Source organism: Mustela nivalis (assembly GCF_964662115.1).
Source record: "Mustela nivalis genome assembly, chromosome: 3".
NCBI lineage: Eukaryota > Metazoa > Chordata > Mammalia > Carnivora > Mustelidae > Mustela > Mustela nivalis.
In genome coordinates this window covers 75,524,850-75,544,328 of record NC_139022.1, presented here as the reverse complement: position 1 = coordinate 75,544,328, position 19,479 = coordinate 75,524,850, and the positions used below count along the sequence as shown (strand labels likewise).

At 37.2% G+C, this 19,479-nt stretch overlaps 1 protein-coding gene across 1 annotated transcript in view; it reads left to right on the top strand.

Annotated features, from left to right (window-relative positions):
• MSH3 (mutS homolog 3) overlaps positions 1 to 19,479 on the top strand; it is a gene marked incomplete at its 5' end in the record, with an annotated part of 182,047 nt that overhangs the window by 43,474 nt on the left and 119,094 nt on the right. Inside the window, 2 exon segments of the mRNA XM_082724737.1 lie at positions 12,095 to 12,207; positions 14,867 to 14,981. Of these exon segments, the coding sequence (XP_082580863.1) occupies positions 12,095 to 12,207; positions 14,867 to 14,981 (228 nt within the window).

The following is a 19,479-nucleotide window of genomic DNA, read 5'->3' as shown; positions in this document are numbered from 1 at the left end:
GTTTATGATCATCTCAAAGCATGTAAATTTGGATGTATGTTTTGAAGTTAAATATTTTTCTTTCAAAATGAGAGAATTCTCCACACAATTGCTTTTTGCTAAGTAAGTACTGGAATCTTATTCCAGAGGTGTATTTGAAATATGTATTTGAGGGGTATCTGGGTGGCTTAGTTGGTCCAGCTTTTGATTTCAGCTAAGGTCGTGATCTCAGGGTCCCGAGATCTCCCTCTCCAACCCCACCTTGGTCTTCGTACTCAGCACGGAATCTGCTTGAGATTCTCTTCTATGTCTCTCCCCAGGCTCACATGCTCTGTCTCTCTCTTAAATAAATAAATCTTTAAAAAAAAAAAAAAAACAACCACACATTTGCACAGGAATTTGTTAGTATAATTGTTCAGTTTTTTTAATAGAAAAATTTCAGTTATGAATTGTATATTCAGTTATAAATTATAAAAGCTTTATTTTTCAACTTTAATCAAGTATAATTTATATACAATATAATTCACACATTTTTAAGTGTATGGGTCAAGTCAACTTTGACAAATATATGCATCAATATAAACACCTCCTCCCCCATTAAGATGCAGAGCATTTCCATCTTCCCAGAAAGTTCCCTGTGCCTCTTTGCAGTTATTTGCTGCCCACCTCCTGAGTCTAAGTGAATACTGATTGGATTAGACTCTTTCAGAATTTAACATCAAGGAAATCATGTGTTTTTATGTCCAGCTTCTTTTAGCATAATGCCTATGAAATTCACCCATGTTACTGTATATCAGTGGGTTTTTTTTTTAATTGTTCAGTAACATTGCTTTTTATGAGTATACCAAAATGTATTCATCCGTTCACTTGCTGAATCTTTGGGGTTTGGGCTATTTTCAGCAAAGCTGCTAAGAACATTTGTGTACTAGCTTTTTTTATGGACATATGTTTTTATTTTGGGTAAATACCTAGGGGAGTAGAATTGCTGAACTGTATGGGTAAATATGTATTTAACTGTGTAAGAGAGAGCCAAACTCATTTTCAAAGTAGTTCCCTATTTATATACTCCCACCAGAGTTGTATTTGCTCTGTCTTTGCCAGCCCTTGGTATTGCTATCTTTGAAATTTTAGCCATCATAGTTCGTGTGGTGTCTCACTTTGGTTTAAAAAAAATTTTTATTTTGGGTGACCGATGTTTTCATGGACTTAATGGCTATTCATATATCTTTTTCTTTTGCCTATTTAAAGAAATTGGGTTGCTTTTCTGACTGAGCTGTAAGAATTAGAATTCTTTCTGCATTCTGAATAAAAATCCTTTGTTTAGGTATATGTATTATGAATATTTTCTCCCAGTCTGTGGCTTGCCTTTTAATTTTCTTGATGACCTTATAAAAACAGGTTTTTAAAAAATTTCTTTTTATTTAAATTAAATTAATTAATATATAATGTATTGTTGGTTTCAGAGGTAGAGGTCAATGATTCATCAGTCCTACATAATACCCACTGCTCATTACAACACATACCCTCCCCAGTGTCCATCACCCAGTTATCCCATTCCCCCATCCCCCTCCCCTTACTCATAATTTCATATATGAGTAAGAGCATATATTGACATATCAGTATATGTGATTGACTTATTTTGCTTCGCATAATACCCTCTTGTAAATGGCAGTTTACATTTTTTTAAAAAGATTTTATTTATTTATTTTATTTATTTATTTGACAGAGATCACAGATCATTTTTTTTTTAAAGATTTTATTTATTTATTTGACAGACAGAGATCACAAGTAGGCAGAGAGGCAGGCAGAGAGACAGGGGAAGCAGGCTCCCTGGTGAGCAGAGAGCCTGATGTGGGGCTCGATCCCACGACCCTGAGATCATGACCTGAGCTGAAGGCAGAGGCTTAAACCACTGAGCCACCCAGGCGCCCAGACTTCATTTTTTTGATGGCTGAGTAGTATTCCATTATATACATATATGTATATATGGAATATATAATGGAATACTATGAATGGATTCCATATAATGGAATACTATGAATGGATAAAGAAGATGTGATATATATATACACACATATATATATCACACATATATATACACACATATATATATCACATCTTCTTTATCCATTCGTCTGTTGATAGGCATCTGGGCTCTTTTCATTGTTTGGCTATTATGGACATTGCTGCTATAAATATTGGGGTACAGATGTCCCAGAAGTTGTTTTTTTTTTTCCCCATGTAAGTCACATTTGTCATTTTCTCTTTTTATGGTTAGTGCTTTTCATGACCTAAGAAATCTTTGCCTTTTTCAAGGTCATGAAGATTTTTCTCTTATGTTTTCTGCTAGAAGTTTTATAGTTTAAATTTTACTTTTGTTTCTGTTAAGTATTTTGATTTAATTTGGGGGCATGTTATGAGTAAAGGGATTGGAGTTCCTTTTTTTCCATGTAGTTACCAGTTGTTTTCACATCAGTGGTTGAAAAGACTGTTCTATCCACATTGATTTATGTTGCTGCCAAAGGCTTTATTTTGAATTTAACTTCAAAAAGTAACCTATGTTACTTTTATGTTCTTTTATGTTCTTATAGTAGGTGTTCTTATAGTAGGTGTTCTTATAGTAGGTGTTTTAGACACTGACTTTCTAGGATGTCATTTTAAAAAGTGTGGTGTTTTGTTTTTTGGTCTCAGAAGTTATTTACATTTTAGAAACGTAAGAGTGGTGGGGTGGGAGCTCCAGAAACCCACTGTGTCAACAGTACCCTAATAGGCCCAATTAGAGATGAATATAAAATAGATGACTCTGTATGTGTGTGTGTGTGTGTGTGTACATGTGTTTGTGTGTGTGTGAGAAAAATTAAGCTAAAGCACTTCTGGAACATCCAGGAAAGTCCATCAGTAATGTTGCAGAATTGGTACAGTCTTAAGTAATCACTTTTAGAGCTTAGTAACTTCTGTTGTTAATTTTTCTTATGTGTAAGTTTAAAAAATAACCAGAGTATAGGTAAGACTTTCTATATCTTTTTGTTTTCTTGTCTTCGAAGACTGCCATTTAGGTGACCATTGAGTAACTTGTTTCTTCTTGTGAAACAAAAATGCTTTGTGTCTATTTAAAACCCTTTCAAGCATCAGAAATGGGTGAGATGGTATGGGGTCAGGGTGCAGTGGTTTCTGAAATCACACATGAGCTTTTCCCTCCCTTCACCTCTGTTCCCTTGGAGTGAAAAAGGTGCTCTCAGTAGCTACTGAGAATATTTCTTCTTGCTGTCATGTTTTTTACTTTGTGCTTGTCCTGTCCAATTACATCTGTTCTAAAGCTCTCTCCCTTTTATCCCTTTTTTTCCTTTGAGTACATCACTACTCCTTTCTCTCCTTCTTAAGTAGCAGTAATAGTAGTAATAATGGTGGCAGTAGCTAACAGTGTTTTAGACACTATTTTTTTTTTTTAATGATTTTATTAATTTATTTGACAGAGAGAGATAGCAAGAGAGGGAAAACAAGCAGGGGGAGTGGGAGAGGGAGAAACAGGCTCCCCGCAGAGCAGGGAGCCCTATTCAGGGCTCAATCCCAGGACCGTGGGCTCATGGCCCGAGTCAAAGCCAGACACTTAACGACTGAGCCACCCAGGTACCCCTAGACATATTTACTGACTGACCTTGTCTTCACAAAAACCCTGGGAGGGAGCTGCTGTTCTTTTAATATAGATTTTATAGATGAGGAAGCTGAGGTGGAGAGATGTTAAGCCTAGGGTTCTACCACTGGGCTTTGGTCCAGACTTCCTAGCTCTGAAGCACATGCTTTCAACCACTATGTTATATGGCTGCTCAGGAAAAACACAAAAGGAAGCAACCATTCCCTTCCTTCACCCCTGTTTCTGGACTTAAGAGTCATGTTTTATAGCCTAGTTGACATATTATTTTGGTTAATATTTCATAAAATTTTCATCCTTTACAATGCATATTACAGTTTGTATTTCTATCTCTGGCAGTGAAGTTTCTAACAAAAAGCATATGTGCTTAAAACAAAGTAGCTTTATTTCTAAAGCTCTTACTTTACACACCACAGTCCCATGTGTCTGGTAGAAAGCACAGGCCTTCCTAGCATGTGGTGGTTCTTCTGGGAAAGCATCTTAGAAGAGGTGAGTCTTGGCCCTCTTCTGTATAAGAATGTGTGTAAATGGCTGGGGTTTGCTATGTGGAGATGGGTGGTAAAAAGACCCGTGATTTTGATGAGGTGAAAGTTTAAGAAAGGATAGAGGTTATAAAATGTTGCTCAAGAGAATTCATACCTTGAGAAAGTTTCCAGGGTCAGAGAAGAAGAGCTGAGAGAGAGGTCATGACTCTGGGGAGAAATGAATGGCTTCTCGAGGCCGTTAGGCTTCTGTCTCCATCCACCCCCACCCTCACATTTTCCCTTTCCTTTTGATTTCCCTTTGATTTCGTAATCCTCTTTGTTTTCCTCACCTTGTCACAGGAAGAAGGACTCTTGTCTGTCAGGTTGGCCAAGACAGTTTAGAGACATTTTGATGCGTTATCTTAAGGAAAAAAAAAGTTACATTATCTTAAAGGAAAAAAAAGTCACATTCACTGTAAAGGAAGAAAAGTAAAACCAAACGTTGAAGAAGAGCTAGAGAAAGTTTTAGAAAGACCCTAAATTTTCCCAGTACAAACTTCTTTTTTTAAAAAAAAAAAAAAAAAGATTATTTATTTATTTATTTGACAGAGAGAGATTACAAGTAGGCAGAGAGGCAGGCAGAGAGAGAGAGGAGGAAGCAGGCTCCCTGCTGAGCAGAGAGCCTGATGCGGACTCGATCCCAGGACGGTGAGATCATGACCTGAGCCGAAGGCAGCGGCTTAACCCACTGAGCCACCCAGGCGCCCCCAGTACAAACTTCTTATGTTAAGGTAAAACCTCTTTATGCTTTTCTTCTTTTGAAGGGCACAACTGCCCTGAATATTGGCCTTGATTAGTTCCTGGGCCTTGGGCCTCTGTTCTGAGAACTCAAGGAGCCTGCACAGGAAATAAGGAAGTTCTCAATCCTCCCTCTCACTCCCCAACAGGCCTATTCCCTGTGGCTGGGCCTGGTGTGTTTCTTTACCTCTGCTCTCTCTAATTCTGCAGGGGCCCTAAATCTGCTTTTTCTGTTCAGTCCCCATGGCAACTTGTCTAAGATTTCATCACCCCTGCTTGGTGGGAAAGACTAGAAGGAGGGTCCTCCTGGTCTCCAGAATCTCTGACTTGTACTCTGCCTGCCTTATCTAATGCAGACTTATCAGCTAAAGTCAAACTTTGGGTCTTCTTACCTTGGTTCACTGTTGGTTGTGTGGACTTGGGTAGAGGTTGCCAACTTTCTTAAATTCTGTCTGTGTCGTTATGTCTATTTCCCTCTCTGGGCAGCGAAAGGTTCCTTCTTCATTTTGAAAATCTCTCATTTTGTGATGAGTTCTTACTGAATTTTTAAAATTCATATAAGTGAATCTCATGTAAGTGAAAAGCTTGAAAGTAGGCTAGAATCAAACTTGGCTAGACTTAGGAGCTCTTGTCCTCCTTGTGTTCTCTCCTTCTTGTGTTCACTTTCCTCTCACATTCCACAAGGTGGCAGAATGTCTTTAGCCACTTGGTCCCTGAACTTCCAGACTCCCAGGTTCAAGTCCTGGGAAATGGATGAACGTCTCCTGGGAGCTCCTGCATCAAAATTTTTTTTTAAATTTTTAATTTGTTTTTTTTTTTTAAAGATTTATTTATTTGACAGAGAGAAATCACAAGTAGACAGAGAGGCAGCCAGAGAGAGAGAGAGAGGGAAGCAGGCTCCCTGCTGAGCAGAGAGCCCAATGCGGGACTCGATCCCAGGACCCTGAGATCATGACCTAAGCCGAAGGCAGCGGCTTAATCCACTGAGCCACCCAGGCGCGCCTTAATTTATTTTTTATAAACATATATTTTTATCCCCAGGGGTACAGGTCTGTGAGGTTTACACACTTCACAGCACTCACCGAAGCACATACCCTCCCCAATGTCCATAACTCCACCCTCCTTCTCCCAACCCCCCTCCCCCCAGCAACCCTCAGTTTGTTTTGTGAGATTAAGAGTCACTTATGGTTTGTCTTCCTCCCAATCCCATCTTGTTTCATTTATTCTTCTCCTACCCACTTAAGCCCCCATGTTGCATCACCACTTCCTCATATCAGGGAGATCATATGAGAGTTGTCTTTCTCCGCTTGACTTATTTCGCTAAGCATGATACACTCTAGTTCCATCCACGTTGTCGCAATGGCAAGATTTCATTTCTTTCGATGGCTGCATAGTATTCCATTGTGTATATATACCACATCTTCTTTATCCATTCATCTATTGATGGACATCTAGGTTCTTTCCATAGTTTGACTATTGTGGACATTGCTGCTATAAACATTCGGGTGCACGTGCCCCTTTGGATCACTATGTTTGTATCTTTAGGGTAAATACCCAGTAGTGCAATTGCTGGGTCATAGGGTAGTTCTATTTTTAACATTTTGAGGAACCTCCATGCTGTTTTCCAGAGTGGTTGCACCAGCTTTCCTGCATCAATTTTGTAATCCATTCTTTCCTTCTCTTTCTCTTGCTCTTTTCTAATAAACAATTTTATTTTTTGAAGAGGTAGTATATTTTAGTGGTTCAAAAATGTAAAAGTATTTTAAGAATGTGGAGGGAAAAGACTTTCTTTTATCTCATTCTTTTTACTAGTGCGAAGCTCCTCATTTTGTCTTTTTTTAATGCTTTTTCTCCTGAGTTTTGGTCTGCCTGATAATAGAATCTCATTTAGTGCTTTCACTTTTATTTGACTAATATATCTGTCTAGTCAAGTTCTTTTTTCAGCTATCCTTTTATTTTTAATCTTTCTGTATTATTTTCTTTTAAGTTTTACTCCTGTTTGTACCACAGAGGGTTTTTTTCCCCTCTGTAATCCAATCTGAAGTCACCTCTCTTTTAGTAAGTAGATTTACCCCATTTACATTTGTTGTTTGGGCAGATATATATGATGTTAGTTTGTCCATGTCATTTTATTCTCTGGTTTTATTTCTTGTGAAGAATCTTTATGTGGCCTTTTCCCTTGCTGTTTTTGTGGCTAGGTATTCTGATATTTGTCAGGTAATGGTTGTCTTCATAATTTCACTTTCACATAATGCTCTTAGTCTTCCTATAGTTCCTTACTATACACGGTGATAAAATTATACTAATTTTAACATAGAGACATTGTAACTCTATTACATGGCCCGTTTTATTCATTCTGGATCTCTATTGGATTCTATCCTCAGAGGAGAGAATTAATCACTAAGCCAGGAAGTTTAGAACTCAATCAGTATTTTTATTATCAGTAAGAATGCTGTCAGAAGAGGCTTTGTGAGTTTTCCTGTAGCAGATTGTCAGCCTTTTACAAGGCTCTTTTTGTCTATAAAAATTATAGTTTCTAAAGTTAGCATAGATCATAAAATTGGTAAGCTGACATTTGTTTGGTCACAATTGAATGTTAGATCAAGATCTTTGTAGGTGGTCTGTTACTCAACACCAGAGAGTCATCAGTTTTGTGTTCAAGTTGACATTAAAAGATATTATTGGGTCTGAAGTTCCTTTATTTTAGTGTGGGTTTCATACTTGTTGAGAGTTTTCTCATCATTTAATTTTTTCAAAATAATATATTTGGCAACAGAAAGGCATGTTACATATAAAAAGGTTTTTTTTAAAAAATTAGAAGTCCTAATTTTAAACAGTCCTGCTTCACTTTCCCCTTGTAATGACTGAGACTGCTTTCTTGACCATTGTCCTCCTGTCCAGCAGAGAAGAGTAGTCACCACCCTGAGCCCAGGGTGGGGCACAGCCTTTGTTCAGCTTCCTCTCCATTCAGGAGGCTTCAGCCCAGGCCACAGTCTCTGTAGAAGGTGGGAAGGGGAAGGCGTTTTTATGATTTTTTATTTTTATTTTTTTTATTTAAAGATTTTTATTTATTTGTCAGAGAGAGAGAGAGTGTGAGAGAGGGAACACAAGCAGGTGAATGGGAGAGGGAGAAGCAGGCTGTCTGCTGAGCAGGGTGCCCAATGTGAGGCTCAATCCCAGGACCTGGGATCATTTCCTGAGTGGAAGGCAGACGCTTAACTGACTGAGCCAGCCAGGTGCCCCAGTATAATTTTTTAGACTCAGGTTATTTACACGACCATAGTAGACTTCCTTGATTTTTTGGGGTTCACCTCTAACAGCACAGCTGAAACATAGACTACTGTTAGAGATTTCCATTTTCTCTTTGTTCTCTTGTCCTGCAGTGACTGTTGTATCATTCCTGTCGACTATGTTTTTAGTTTCTCCTTAAATCATTCTGAAAACCCCATTGAAAATGAAAATACCCCTTCTCCCCAAGTTTCTGTGAATTCAGATTTAACACATTTGGTGTGTGGGATCTATGCTCTTCCCGTGTGTTGCCGGTGACTCTGATGCAGGTCTTCCATGACATTTGTTCAAGGAAATCGAGATTGACAGTTCTGTGCTTAGTGGAGAAGTTTTACTAAAATCTAGTTTGACAAAATTCTGGTTGGATATTACTCATTATGTAGACAGTGTTTCAAATAGACATTTGTTTCAAAAATAGTGATTTAATTTACCATAACTTTCTTCAATTAAGAAACCTGGCAAAACACAGATTTTATAGCTCCAACCAGTTTGTGGAAAAAATGTTTGCATGAAGATGTTCAATACACAGATTGCGGAACGAGGAGTTTTAACACTCTTGTAATGCTTCGGTGAAAGCCTCAAGAATAACTGACAAGTCCATTTTTATCAAATTTAATGGGTTTCTAAATCCTTATCTGCTTATCAAACAAAACATTAATTAGAACAGTAATTGAGTAACCAGCTGCCTCTTGCGTTCACTCTAAGAATTTGTACAAAATTGCTGTGGAGCTCATGTAAGGTCATTCACTGCTTTTTGAGTTGCTAAATAATAACTTTGCTACAGGCTTCTAAAAATCCAGGTGTTAAGGGGGTCTACAGAAAGATAAAAATTGATAAGAGATTTACAGTAGTTAGTCTGATACTCTGTCTCTGGTGGATTAAGGTGAAAAAAATCCTTCTTCAGCACTGCAGATGGGAGAAAATCCTCCCTCTTAGATTTCTTCCTGAATCAGCTTATGCTTGCCTAGTCTTGTAGCAGAACAGAAAAAGCCTTTGGAGCTAGGTATGCTGGCACAGATTTTCTGGGGAAACAAAACACTATGAAATCAGGCTTATAACTTTATTTAAGCCACACAGTATATCATGACAAATGTGATATATCCCAGGAATGCAAGGATGATTTATTCAGCATCAGAAAACGTGATAATACAAACCGAGGGTTGCCAGGGGTGGGGGGTTATGGAGAGGGTGGTTGGGCTATTGACACTGGGGAGGGTATGTGTTATGGTGAGTGCTGTGAAGTGTTTAGTAAACCTGATGATTCACAGACCTGTACCCCTGGGGCTAATAATACATTATATGTTAATAAAAAATAAAAAAGAAAGAAAGAAAGAAAATATGAATAATATATTAAGATATTGAGATATAAGCCATGCGATTATTTTAACACATGTAGAAAGAACATTAGATTAAGCTTTAATAATCCTTTATGACTAAAGCCTTTTCTCCCCTCAAACTGGGAAACTTACCAAACCTTAGGCCAATAAGTCATTTATTCCAAAACCTATAACAAGCCTCATACCTAAGAGGGAAACTTTAGAAGCCTCCCTATTATTGTCAGTAAGAAGACAGAGGATGCCTATTAGCATTACCTTTGTTGCGTATAGCCTGAATTCTTAGCCAGTAGTGTAATGAGATAAGAAAAAGAAAAGAAAAATAGATTGTAAGGGAGAGGTAAAATATCTTTTTTTCCCCCCAGGTGATATTAACACATACATAGACAATACAGCACAAAAATTAAATTAGTCATACAGTTGCTGCATATAAAAATCAATGGGTTCTGTACACCATGATAACCCTCTAGTAAATATGTTTCCCTTCACAGTAGTATTAATTTGTAATATATCTCAGAGTGAGCACAACCAAAGAATATACAACATGGAGAAAATTAAAGAATATTATTGAAAAGACATAGAAAGATTGTACTATCTTTAACAATAGGGTATCTTGATTTATTAAGATATTTTTCTCTAAATTAATTCATTGTTTATCCCGTCAAAATCCTGATAATATTAGGGTGGCTTTTTAAAAGATTTTATTTATTTGACAGAGAGAGAGAGACAGAGAGGGAACACAAGTAGAGTGGGAGAGGGAGAAGCAGATTCCCCACTGCTCAATCCCAGAACCCTGACTTGAGCCAAAGGCAGATGCTTAACGACTGAACCACCCAGGTTCCCCATAGTATTGGGTTTTCATTAATTTGACAAGATGAACCCAAAATTTATAAAGAAATCCAAAGGCCCATGATGAGCTAAGACAGTCTTGAAAAGCAAGGTATAGGGCTCGGATACATATACTGATGCCAAGCCATGGATGTTAAGATACTCTAGTCCGAATACAGAGAGCTGTATGAAAAGGTCAGTGGAACAGGATAAAGAAGCCAGTAACAGTCTCACACATATATAGAAACATGATAGGTATTGGAGGCAGCATTATGAAGTAGTAGAAAAAGATGGAATGGTCTATAAATGGTGCTTTAATCTTTAATTGATAATCGTATGAAAAATCAAACTGTATTTCTGACTTCATACCATCCCCTTTAATTTGAAAAACAAATCTTAAAAATTCACAGAAAATATAAGAAGGAATGGAATACTTAGTAGTACTTGAAAATTAAGAGAGGTTTATCTGTCTTCATTTATAAATCTTATAATACTCAGTGCAAAAGCAAGTTATAGAAGGATAAGTGTAATAGAGTACCACTTAACGTAAAATTTAAGACATGAAATAAAACAACATGTTGTATAAAGGTGCTAAACTATATTGTGAAGTATAAAAACATATGTGGTAATTACATACACCAAATTAGAGATAGTATTTACTTTTTCAGGTGGTAGAGAGATGAATGTGACTGAGGAAGAATGTATATAGTGTTTTATTATTTATTTAATGTAGTGTTTTACTGTTTTTTTTAGATTAAAGTGTTCTAAGGCAACATGTCACAGATGTTAACATCAGGTGAATATCCAATAATAAAGAAATGGTTGAATAAACTATGGCTTTTACATACTATGAAATATTTTTCAGCCATTAAAAACAATTAGTTGTAGATAGATCACTTTGTGTGGAATAATTTCCAAGACTTAACTGCTTATGAAGAAGGTAAGATGCAGAAAAATTTGTGTGAGGTCATCCCATTTGTATAAAACAAGGATGAGTATGAGTATGTATATATATGAACGAACATACAAACATGTATAAACATTATGTACGAACATACAAACATGAATAAAAAAAGGATTAATTCTGGGTCGTTAACATGGGTTGGGAGTTAGGTGATAGGGAAAGAGAGGGGCAGCGGGAATGGGGAGCCAAGCGAAACAGAAAATGAGAGAGAAAACATACTACCCAGCATGGATGATATGGTTTGTTTATGTCTTTACATAATCTCACCACAAACACGCACGTGCACCCACACCCACACACACCCACACACTCACGTATGCCATTTTAAAGACACCACAGAACTGCTTTAAATAGAGAATGAGAGTTGACCTACGGGGAATTTACTGCGTTTGAATGGGAACTGTGGTAGAACTGGACTTAGCAAAAAGATGCCATTTTAGAGAAAGATGTATTTTATTGGTAGAGTATTTAAACAAATGATGCAATTACATTAAAATGTTGCTTTTCCAGTTTTCTCCCTTTTGTATTTATCAAAGTAATCGGCTGTAATTCCAGTGAGTTCTTGATAATCACAGTGTACTACTTGGTATAAAGTACCAGTGGTAAAAGTTGTAATTACATTTTATGAAAAGGGGCTTTTTGACAGGGAAACTTTAGATCTTTTCTCTCTGTTTTTTCAACTTGGGGGAGAATAAAGGATGACTTTATCTTTTTGGTCAGGCCAAGGCCTAAATATAGAGAATTCAAGATTCGAATAATTATCTTTGAAATTTTCATTGTTTTCTTTCAGTGTGCGGGATGATAGAATTCGAGTAGAAAGGATGGATAACGTGTATTTTGAATACAGCCATGCTTTCCAGGCGGTTACAGAGTTTTATGCAAAAGATGCACTTGACCTCCAAGGTAAATATTTTCTATGTGTTAGCCTTCATGTCCTCGAATTTAACTGAGTTGAGATTTGGATAAAGGTACAAGTTTGACTTTCAATTTAATGAAAACGAGGCAGTTACCAATAAGTAACTGGCCCAAGTAAAGGCAAGAGTTCACTTTTCTTGCACTCATCAAAAACACCCCTGCAGCTTTTTTGACATATTCATTGGAGTGTAAGGAGTTACTGGTCAACCCTCCTTTTTGCTTCTCTTAAAAAAATGGCCTGTTACTTTCCTTGGAATTTTGTAGAGTATTTGGATAAATTTCCTGGATAAAGGCTAGTATTTCGTTAGGTGGCTTGCCACAATTTAAATACCAGAACATTAATGACAGAGTAGTAATATGTTAAGTAACCAGTATTTGTTGACTTGGTCTCTGCCCCTCCTTCCTGCTAGTCCAGCTTATTCTGTTAAGGTTCATTTTTATTTCTTATCCCATGCTGCAAGGCTTTTACCATTAGATGGTAGATGGATCAGTCTCCCCTGGGCTGAGCCACAGACACCAATGTCTTGTTAGCAATTCTCTTGCCATCCCTTTTAATCTCATGGTGTCAAACTGAATTGAGTGTCAGAGAGGCTTACCCATTCTGATACAGTCTTCAATGTCACCAAGGGATTGTTGTCTTATGCTCAGGTAAGGACAAGACTACCATAAGCCACTCTTGACATCACATTCACTTAGGAGTCTGTGAGATAGGAAACCAGCTTGCCTATCTCACTTAGAAGTCTGTGAGATAGGAAACAAGACTACCATAAGCCACTCTTGACATCACATTCACTTAGAAGTCTGTGAGATAAGAAACCAGCTTACCTTTTTCCTCTTAATAGGAATAGTCCTCCACAGGGTTTTCAGCCCCATAGAACCATTGAGAGCCCATCCCCAAGCCCTGCCCCTTGACAAGTGACAGTTCAGCTGCAAAGGCAGATATTCTTCAGGGTCTACCCAGACATAGAAGCCTCGTGCCACGCTAACTTCAGACTCCCTGTACACAGAGTAGGTAAACATTTCTAGAATCAGGTGTTTATAGTGCTTCTTAGTTTAGATGCGGTTTACTGGTTTCAGGTCATTCTTACCATGTACAATGTTACGTTATAATACAGTGGTACTTCATTTTTATCAGGTTTCCTGGGGAATGGAGCTAAAAAGTTACAATGATTCCCCCCTTCTCAAAAGGGGGAAGAGTTTTGTTAATTCTTTCTTCACACCTTGGTTTTATAAAAAGCCACAATAGAAATTAATGTATGTGGTATTACTGATTTGTAGAGGATATTTTGTAATTTTTTCTTTTATTAAAGTAATAAATGACTATTGCAAAAAAAGGTCCAAACATAGTTGTGCATAAAGGAAAAAAAATCCCTCCCCCCAAATCTTTAAGAATTTTTATAGGTACAAATCCATTCGGATAAGTGTGTGTATATATATATAAAATTCTATATATTTCATATAAATTGGGTTTATTCTTTCAACTAATTTTTATTGACTGCCTATTATGTGAGGCATCACACATACAATAAAGAATAAAAGAATAAAAAAGAATAAAAGAATAAAAAAGATAAAAATTCCTGCCCTTCTGGAGTTCACATTCTAAGGGGAAGATATATACAATAAAATAAGTTAAGTGTGTTTGAAAGTGGTATTAGGAAGAAAATAAGGCAGGGAAGAGGGAGAATCTTTGAATAGTGTGGTGAAGTAAGCCCTCACTGTGAAAATGGCCCTTGAGCGGAGATTTGAACAAAGACTGAAGGGTGTAGGGGTCAAGCCATATACACAGTTGAAGGAACAGTGTTTTAGGCAGACACACCAGTAAGTACAACATATCTACATGCCTGATAGGCTTAAGAAGTGAAAGGAGCCTGGGTGCTAGAACAAAGTAAGGCAGAGACTCTGAGGAGGTGAGCTAAGAGATACAGGGGAGGTGGAAGCCAGGTTGTAGGGCCATAAGACCCCTGGCAGGACGTGAGCTGCTTCTGTCAGTGAGTTGGGGATGTTGGAGTATTTTGATAAGCAAAGTAGTCTAATGGTCTTGAGTACATTTTGAAAAGGATTCTTTCAGCTGCTCTGTTGAGAATATCCTGTAGCGCACAGGGATGAAGCTGAGAGAGCAGATGGTAAGCAATATTCCTGCTGAGAGATAAGAATGATTGTACAACTTTTTTTCACCCTCACTCAGCAGTGTATTATAGATATTTTTCTGTGCCTGTACAGATAGCTCTAAGTCATTGTTATTAGTAGATGCATAGTAATCTGGACTTATCAAAATTTATTGAACTCTTACGCTCCTGATGTTCAGTTAGGTTTTGGATTTTACTATTACAGGAGATGTTTTGGCTCAGTTCCTTGTACACACATCTCTGACATGCATTTGAGAGTATTTCTGGATAAGAGGGGATAGGCTTTTATATTTTGAAGAAATTGCTCTCTTGCTTTCCAGAAAATGTTTATTTCACCATCAGAAAAATACCCATTTTCCCATGACTTAGATACCTGTAATCTTCAATGTTATCCCAAAAGGCAATTTTAGGAGGTATTGTCTAAATTATCATTTCAATAACCACAAACTAAACTTCATTTAACTTAAAGTTCGTTTTTCATAATGGTGAGCAATAACTTCACTATATATTCTGTATTTTAGCTTCTCAAACTTTTGCTGGCATCATTAATTTGGAGAAACCTGTGATTTGCTCTTTGGCTGCCATAATAAGATACCTCAAAGAATTTAACTTGGAAAAGGTGCTTTCCAAGCCCAAGTAAGTGATTTCTCAAAAAAAAAAAATAAATAAATAAATAAAAGGGGAGGGGTAGAGTTATATTAAAAGCATTTCCTTTAAAAAAAAATTCTTGTTTTTCTTTTGGCTTGAAGTTCACATGCATTCATTTAGAAATAAGAACATCTGAGAAATTTGACATTACTACCTTTTCCTTTGATTATTGGCGGATAAAAAGTCATCTTCTGTTTCTACTGTGTGTCAACATTGAACCATAAGTCTGAATATAGTATGTCCAGCCTTAGAGTGTAATTCATTCTCTCCATAATTCAGTCTATAAAACCATTTCTTAAATTGAGTTTGGTAAGTACTGTACTCTGATAAGTTCACCTACTATTGATAGAAAATCCTTTTTTTTTTTAAAGATTTATTTATTTTAGAGAGAGAGATCACAAGCAGTGGGAAGGGGCAGAGGGAGAAGGAGAGAGAAAATAGCAAATCCTCAAGCAGATTCCTGATGAGTAGGACATGGGGCTCGATTCCAGGATCCTGAGATTATGTCCTGAGCTGAGATCAAGAGTCAGCCACTTAACCTGACTGAGCCACCCATGTGACCCTATAGAATATTCTCTTTGGGAGCAAGAATGAACTGCGTGGTGCTATTGGTGAAAAATATTAATGTAAAAATATTTATAGAAGCCTTAATTCTATCAATTTGTATTCATATGGCTATTTAATATACAAAATACTAGAGAAGAGTTAATTGACAAGTAGTATTAAATGGATTAAGAAGTGGTATTAGAGGGATGCCTGGGTGGCTCAGTTGGTTGGGCAGCTGCCTTCGGCTCAGGTCATGATCCCAGCGTCCTGGGATTGAGTCCCACATCGGGCTCCTTGCTCCGCGGGGAGCCTGCTTCTCCCTCTGACTCTGCCTTCCACTCTGTCTGCCTGTGCTTGCTCTCGCTCTCTCTCATAAATAAATAAAATCTTAAAAAAAAAAAAAAAAAGAAGTGGTATTAGAAAGCAGTCATAAAACTTCACTGCCTTTCTTATTCCTGGTTTCAGTTCTTATTTCATAGACCATAAATTTGGGGATGAAGAAGATAGCTACTACCATGGCTTTTTTTTTTTTTTTTTAAAGATTTTATTTATTTGACAGAGAGAAATCACAAGTAGATGGAGAGGCAGGCAGAGAGAGAGAGAGAGAGAGAGAAGCAGGCTCCCTGCTGAGCAGAGAGCCCAATGCGGGACTCGATCCCAGGACTCTGAGATCATGACCTGAGCCGAAGGCAGCGGCTTAACCCACTGAGCCACCCAGGCACCCCCTACCATGGCTTTTTAAAAGAGTGATTAACTTTATGGAGTTCAGAGATTTAAAACTCACAGTTGCCGTTCTAGGAAGATGTTAGTTTAAAAACCAGTGGAATAATAAAAGGTAGGGGGAAAATTTTGCCTTTCTGTATTTCACCTTCAGCCCCTTGGTTTTGGCTCTGAAGAATTAACCTTTATCATTTTGATTTTTGATAAGTAAGCTGCTTCCTGTTCTGCAGAGGGGAGTGGACAGGTAGGCACTATCTCACTAAAATGGTTGAATATGAATTGGGGTACAAAGAGGTGGTACTGGAATGGAGTTGTTGGGGGCGGTGCAAGAAAGGCACGTCCCTTGGGAATCTTTTTGTAATGTCTTCTTTAGTGTGCCTAGTATTTAGGATAGAACAGAATATCAGTTATCTGGAAGCAGTTTTGTCCTGTTTAAAATTAGTCTAAATGTCTGTCATCCAGAGAGTGGACTTACTGTGGTATATTCACGCAGTCTAAGGTTAAACAGCAATCAAAATAAGTGGACTGGAGTTACATGTATCAATATTTTAAAAATTATGTTACATTATAGTGAGCCAGAAATCAAATAACTGAAGAACACACAGTACTCACCATTATATGAAGTTAGAAACGTGTAAAAAAGTCACTAGTTAAGTAGTGGTTAGGAACATTGCTTAAGTATACATGCCTATATAGGAAAGATACGATGTGATGTTTTATTTTTTTATCCTGGGTACTATATTAGTCTATATATATTTTAGTATGACTGAAATGTTTTATTAAAAAGAGTATCAGCTGGTATTATACTTCATTGAGTTGCACTTCAGGCTCCAATAATAGGATACTTTTTGCAGAAATTGATCCATATGATTGACTGTGTTGGATCCCCATAGGAAAGGATGGCAAACTACCTACTGTTTGACTTCTTCATGATAAGGAGCCCCTCTGAATGAGATGGAATTGGTGACTAATAGCTTGCCCATTAAGACTTGTCTCTGTTCACCAAGGAATGAAGTATTAATTTTGGAATAGAAAAACTTTGTAAAAAAAAGTCAGGCCCTGATATATATAGAAATAGATGAATTTGGGTCTGAAAAAGTTATTGTATCCTTATATTCAAAGTAAAAATAATACTGAATAGAAAAACATGTTTTTTATACTGAAATTAAACTAGTTTACTTTTACATTACCTAACTTGATAAATTACATGAAGCTGAACTCTTATCATTTTGTATTTGGTGGTGGTGGTGGGCAGTAGTCAGGGAACTGAATCTATTGATGACTTAGTATGTGTCTAATCAGCTGGTCAGGTGATCCCCTGTTCTCATTGCCATAGAACCAAAGACAAAGATGGAGATCCATAGTAAAGGTGCTCAAATGGTATAAATTTCTATCATCCAGGAACAGATGCTGGATTTTGTCAAATGCTTTTTCTGCATCAATTGAGAGGACCATGTGGTTCTTCTCTCTTCTCATATTAATTTGTTCTATCACATTGATTGATTTGCGAATGTTGAACCATCCTTGTAGCCCAGGAATGAATCCCATCTGGTCATGGTGGATAATCTTTTTAATGTGCTGTTGAATCTTGTTTGTTAGGATCTTGTTGAGAATCTTAGCATCCATATTCATCAGTGATATTGGTCTGAAATTCTCCTTTTTGGGAAGGGTCTTTGCCTGGTTTGGGGATCAGGGTAATGCTGGCTTCATAGAAAGAGTCTGGAAGTTTTCCTTCTGCTTCAATTTTTTGAAACAGCTTCAGGAGAATAGGTGTTATTTCTTCTTTGAAAATTTGGTAGAATTCCCCAGGGCTCTTGTTTTTTGGGAGGTTTTTGATCATTGCTTCAATCTCATTATTAGATATCAGTCTATTCAGACTGTCAATTTCTTCCTGGTTCAATTTTGGGTTTATAGTTTTCCAGGAATGCATCCATTTCATCTAGGTTGCTTAGCTTATTGACATATGACTGTTGATAATAACTTTTGATGATTGTTTCTACTTCCTTGGTATTAGTTGTGATCTCTCCCTTTTCATTCATAATTTTATGAATTTGGGCTTTCTCTCTTTTCTTTTGGATTAGTGTGGCCAATGGTTTATCAGTCTTATTGATTCTTTCAAAAAACCAGCTTCTAGTTTCATTGATACATTCTCCTGTATCTCTGGTTTCTACCTCATTGATCTCAGCTCTAATCTTGATTATTTCCCTTCTTATGTGTGGAGTTGGTTTGATTTGTTGTTGATTCTCCAGTTCTTTAAGGTGTAGAGACAGCTGATGTGTTCTGGATTTTTCAATTTTTTTGAGGGAGGCGTGGATGGCTATGTATTTCCCCCTTAGGAAATACATACAGCCTTTGCTGTATCCCATAGGTTTTGGACTGAAGTGTCTTCATTCTCATTGGTTCCTGATTAAAATGCTTCAACATATAGGGATAGAGGGAACATTCCTGAACTTCATAAAATCTATCTATGAAAGACCCACAGCAAATATCATCCTCAATAGGAAAAAGCTTGCAGCCTTCCCATTGAGATCAGGAACACGACAAGGATGCCCACTCTCACCACTCTTGTTCAACATAGTATTAGAAGTCCTAGCAACAGCAATCAGACAACAAAGAGAAATAAAAGGTATCCAAATTGGCAATGAAGAAGTCAAACTCTCTCTCTTCACAGATGACATGATTATTTATATGGAAAACCCAAAAGACTCTACCCCCAAACTACTAGAACTCATACAGCAATTCAGTAATGTGGCAGGATACAAAGTCAATGTACAGAAATTAGTGGCTTTCCTATACACTAATAATGAAAATACAGAAAGGGAAATTAGAGAATCAATTCCATTTACTATAGCACCAAGAACCATAGGATACCTGGGAATAAACCTAACCAAAGAGGTAAAGGATCTGTACTCGAGGAACTATAGAACACTCATGAAAGAAATTGAAGAAGACACAAAAAGATGGAAGACCATTCCATGCTCTTGGATCGGAAGAATAAACATTGTTCAAATGTCTATACTGCCTAGAGCAATCTATACTTTTAATGCCATTCTGATCAAAATTCCACTGGTATTCTTCAAAGAGCTGGAGCAAATAATTCAAAAATGTGTATGGAATCAGAAGAGACCCCGAATCGCTAAGGAAATGTTGAAAAACAAAAATAAAACTGGGGGCATCACGTTACCTGATTTCAAGCTTTACTACAAAGCTGTGATCACCA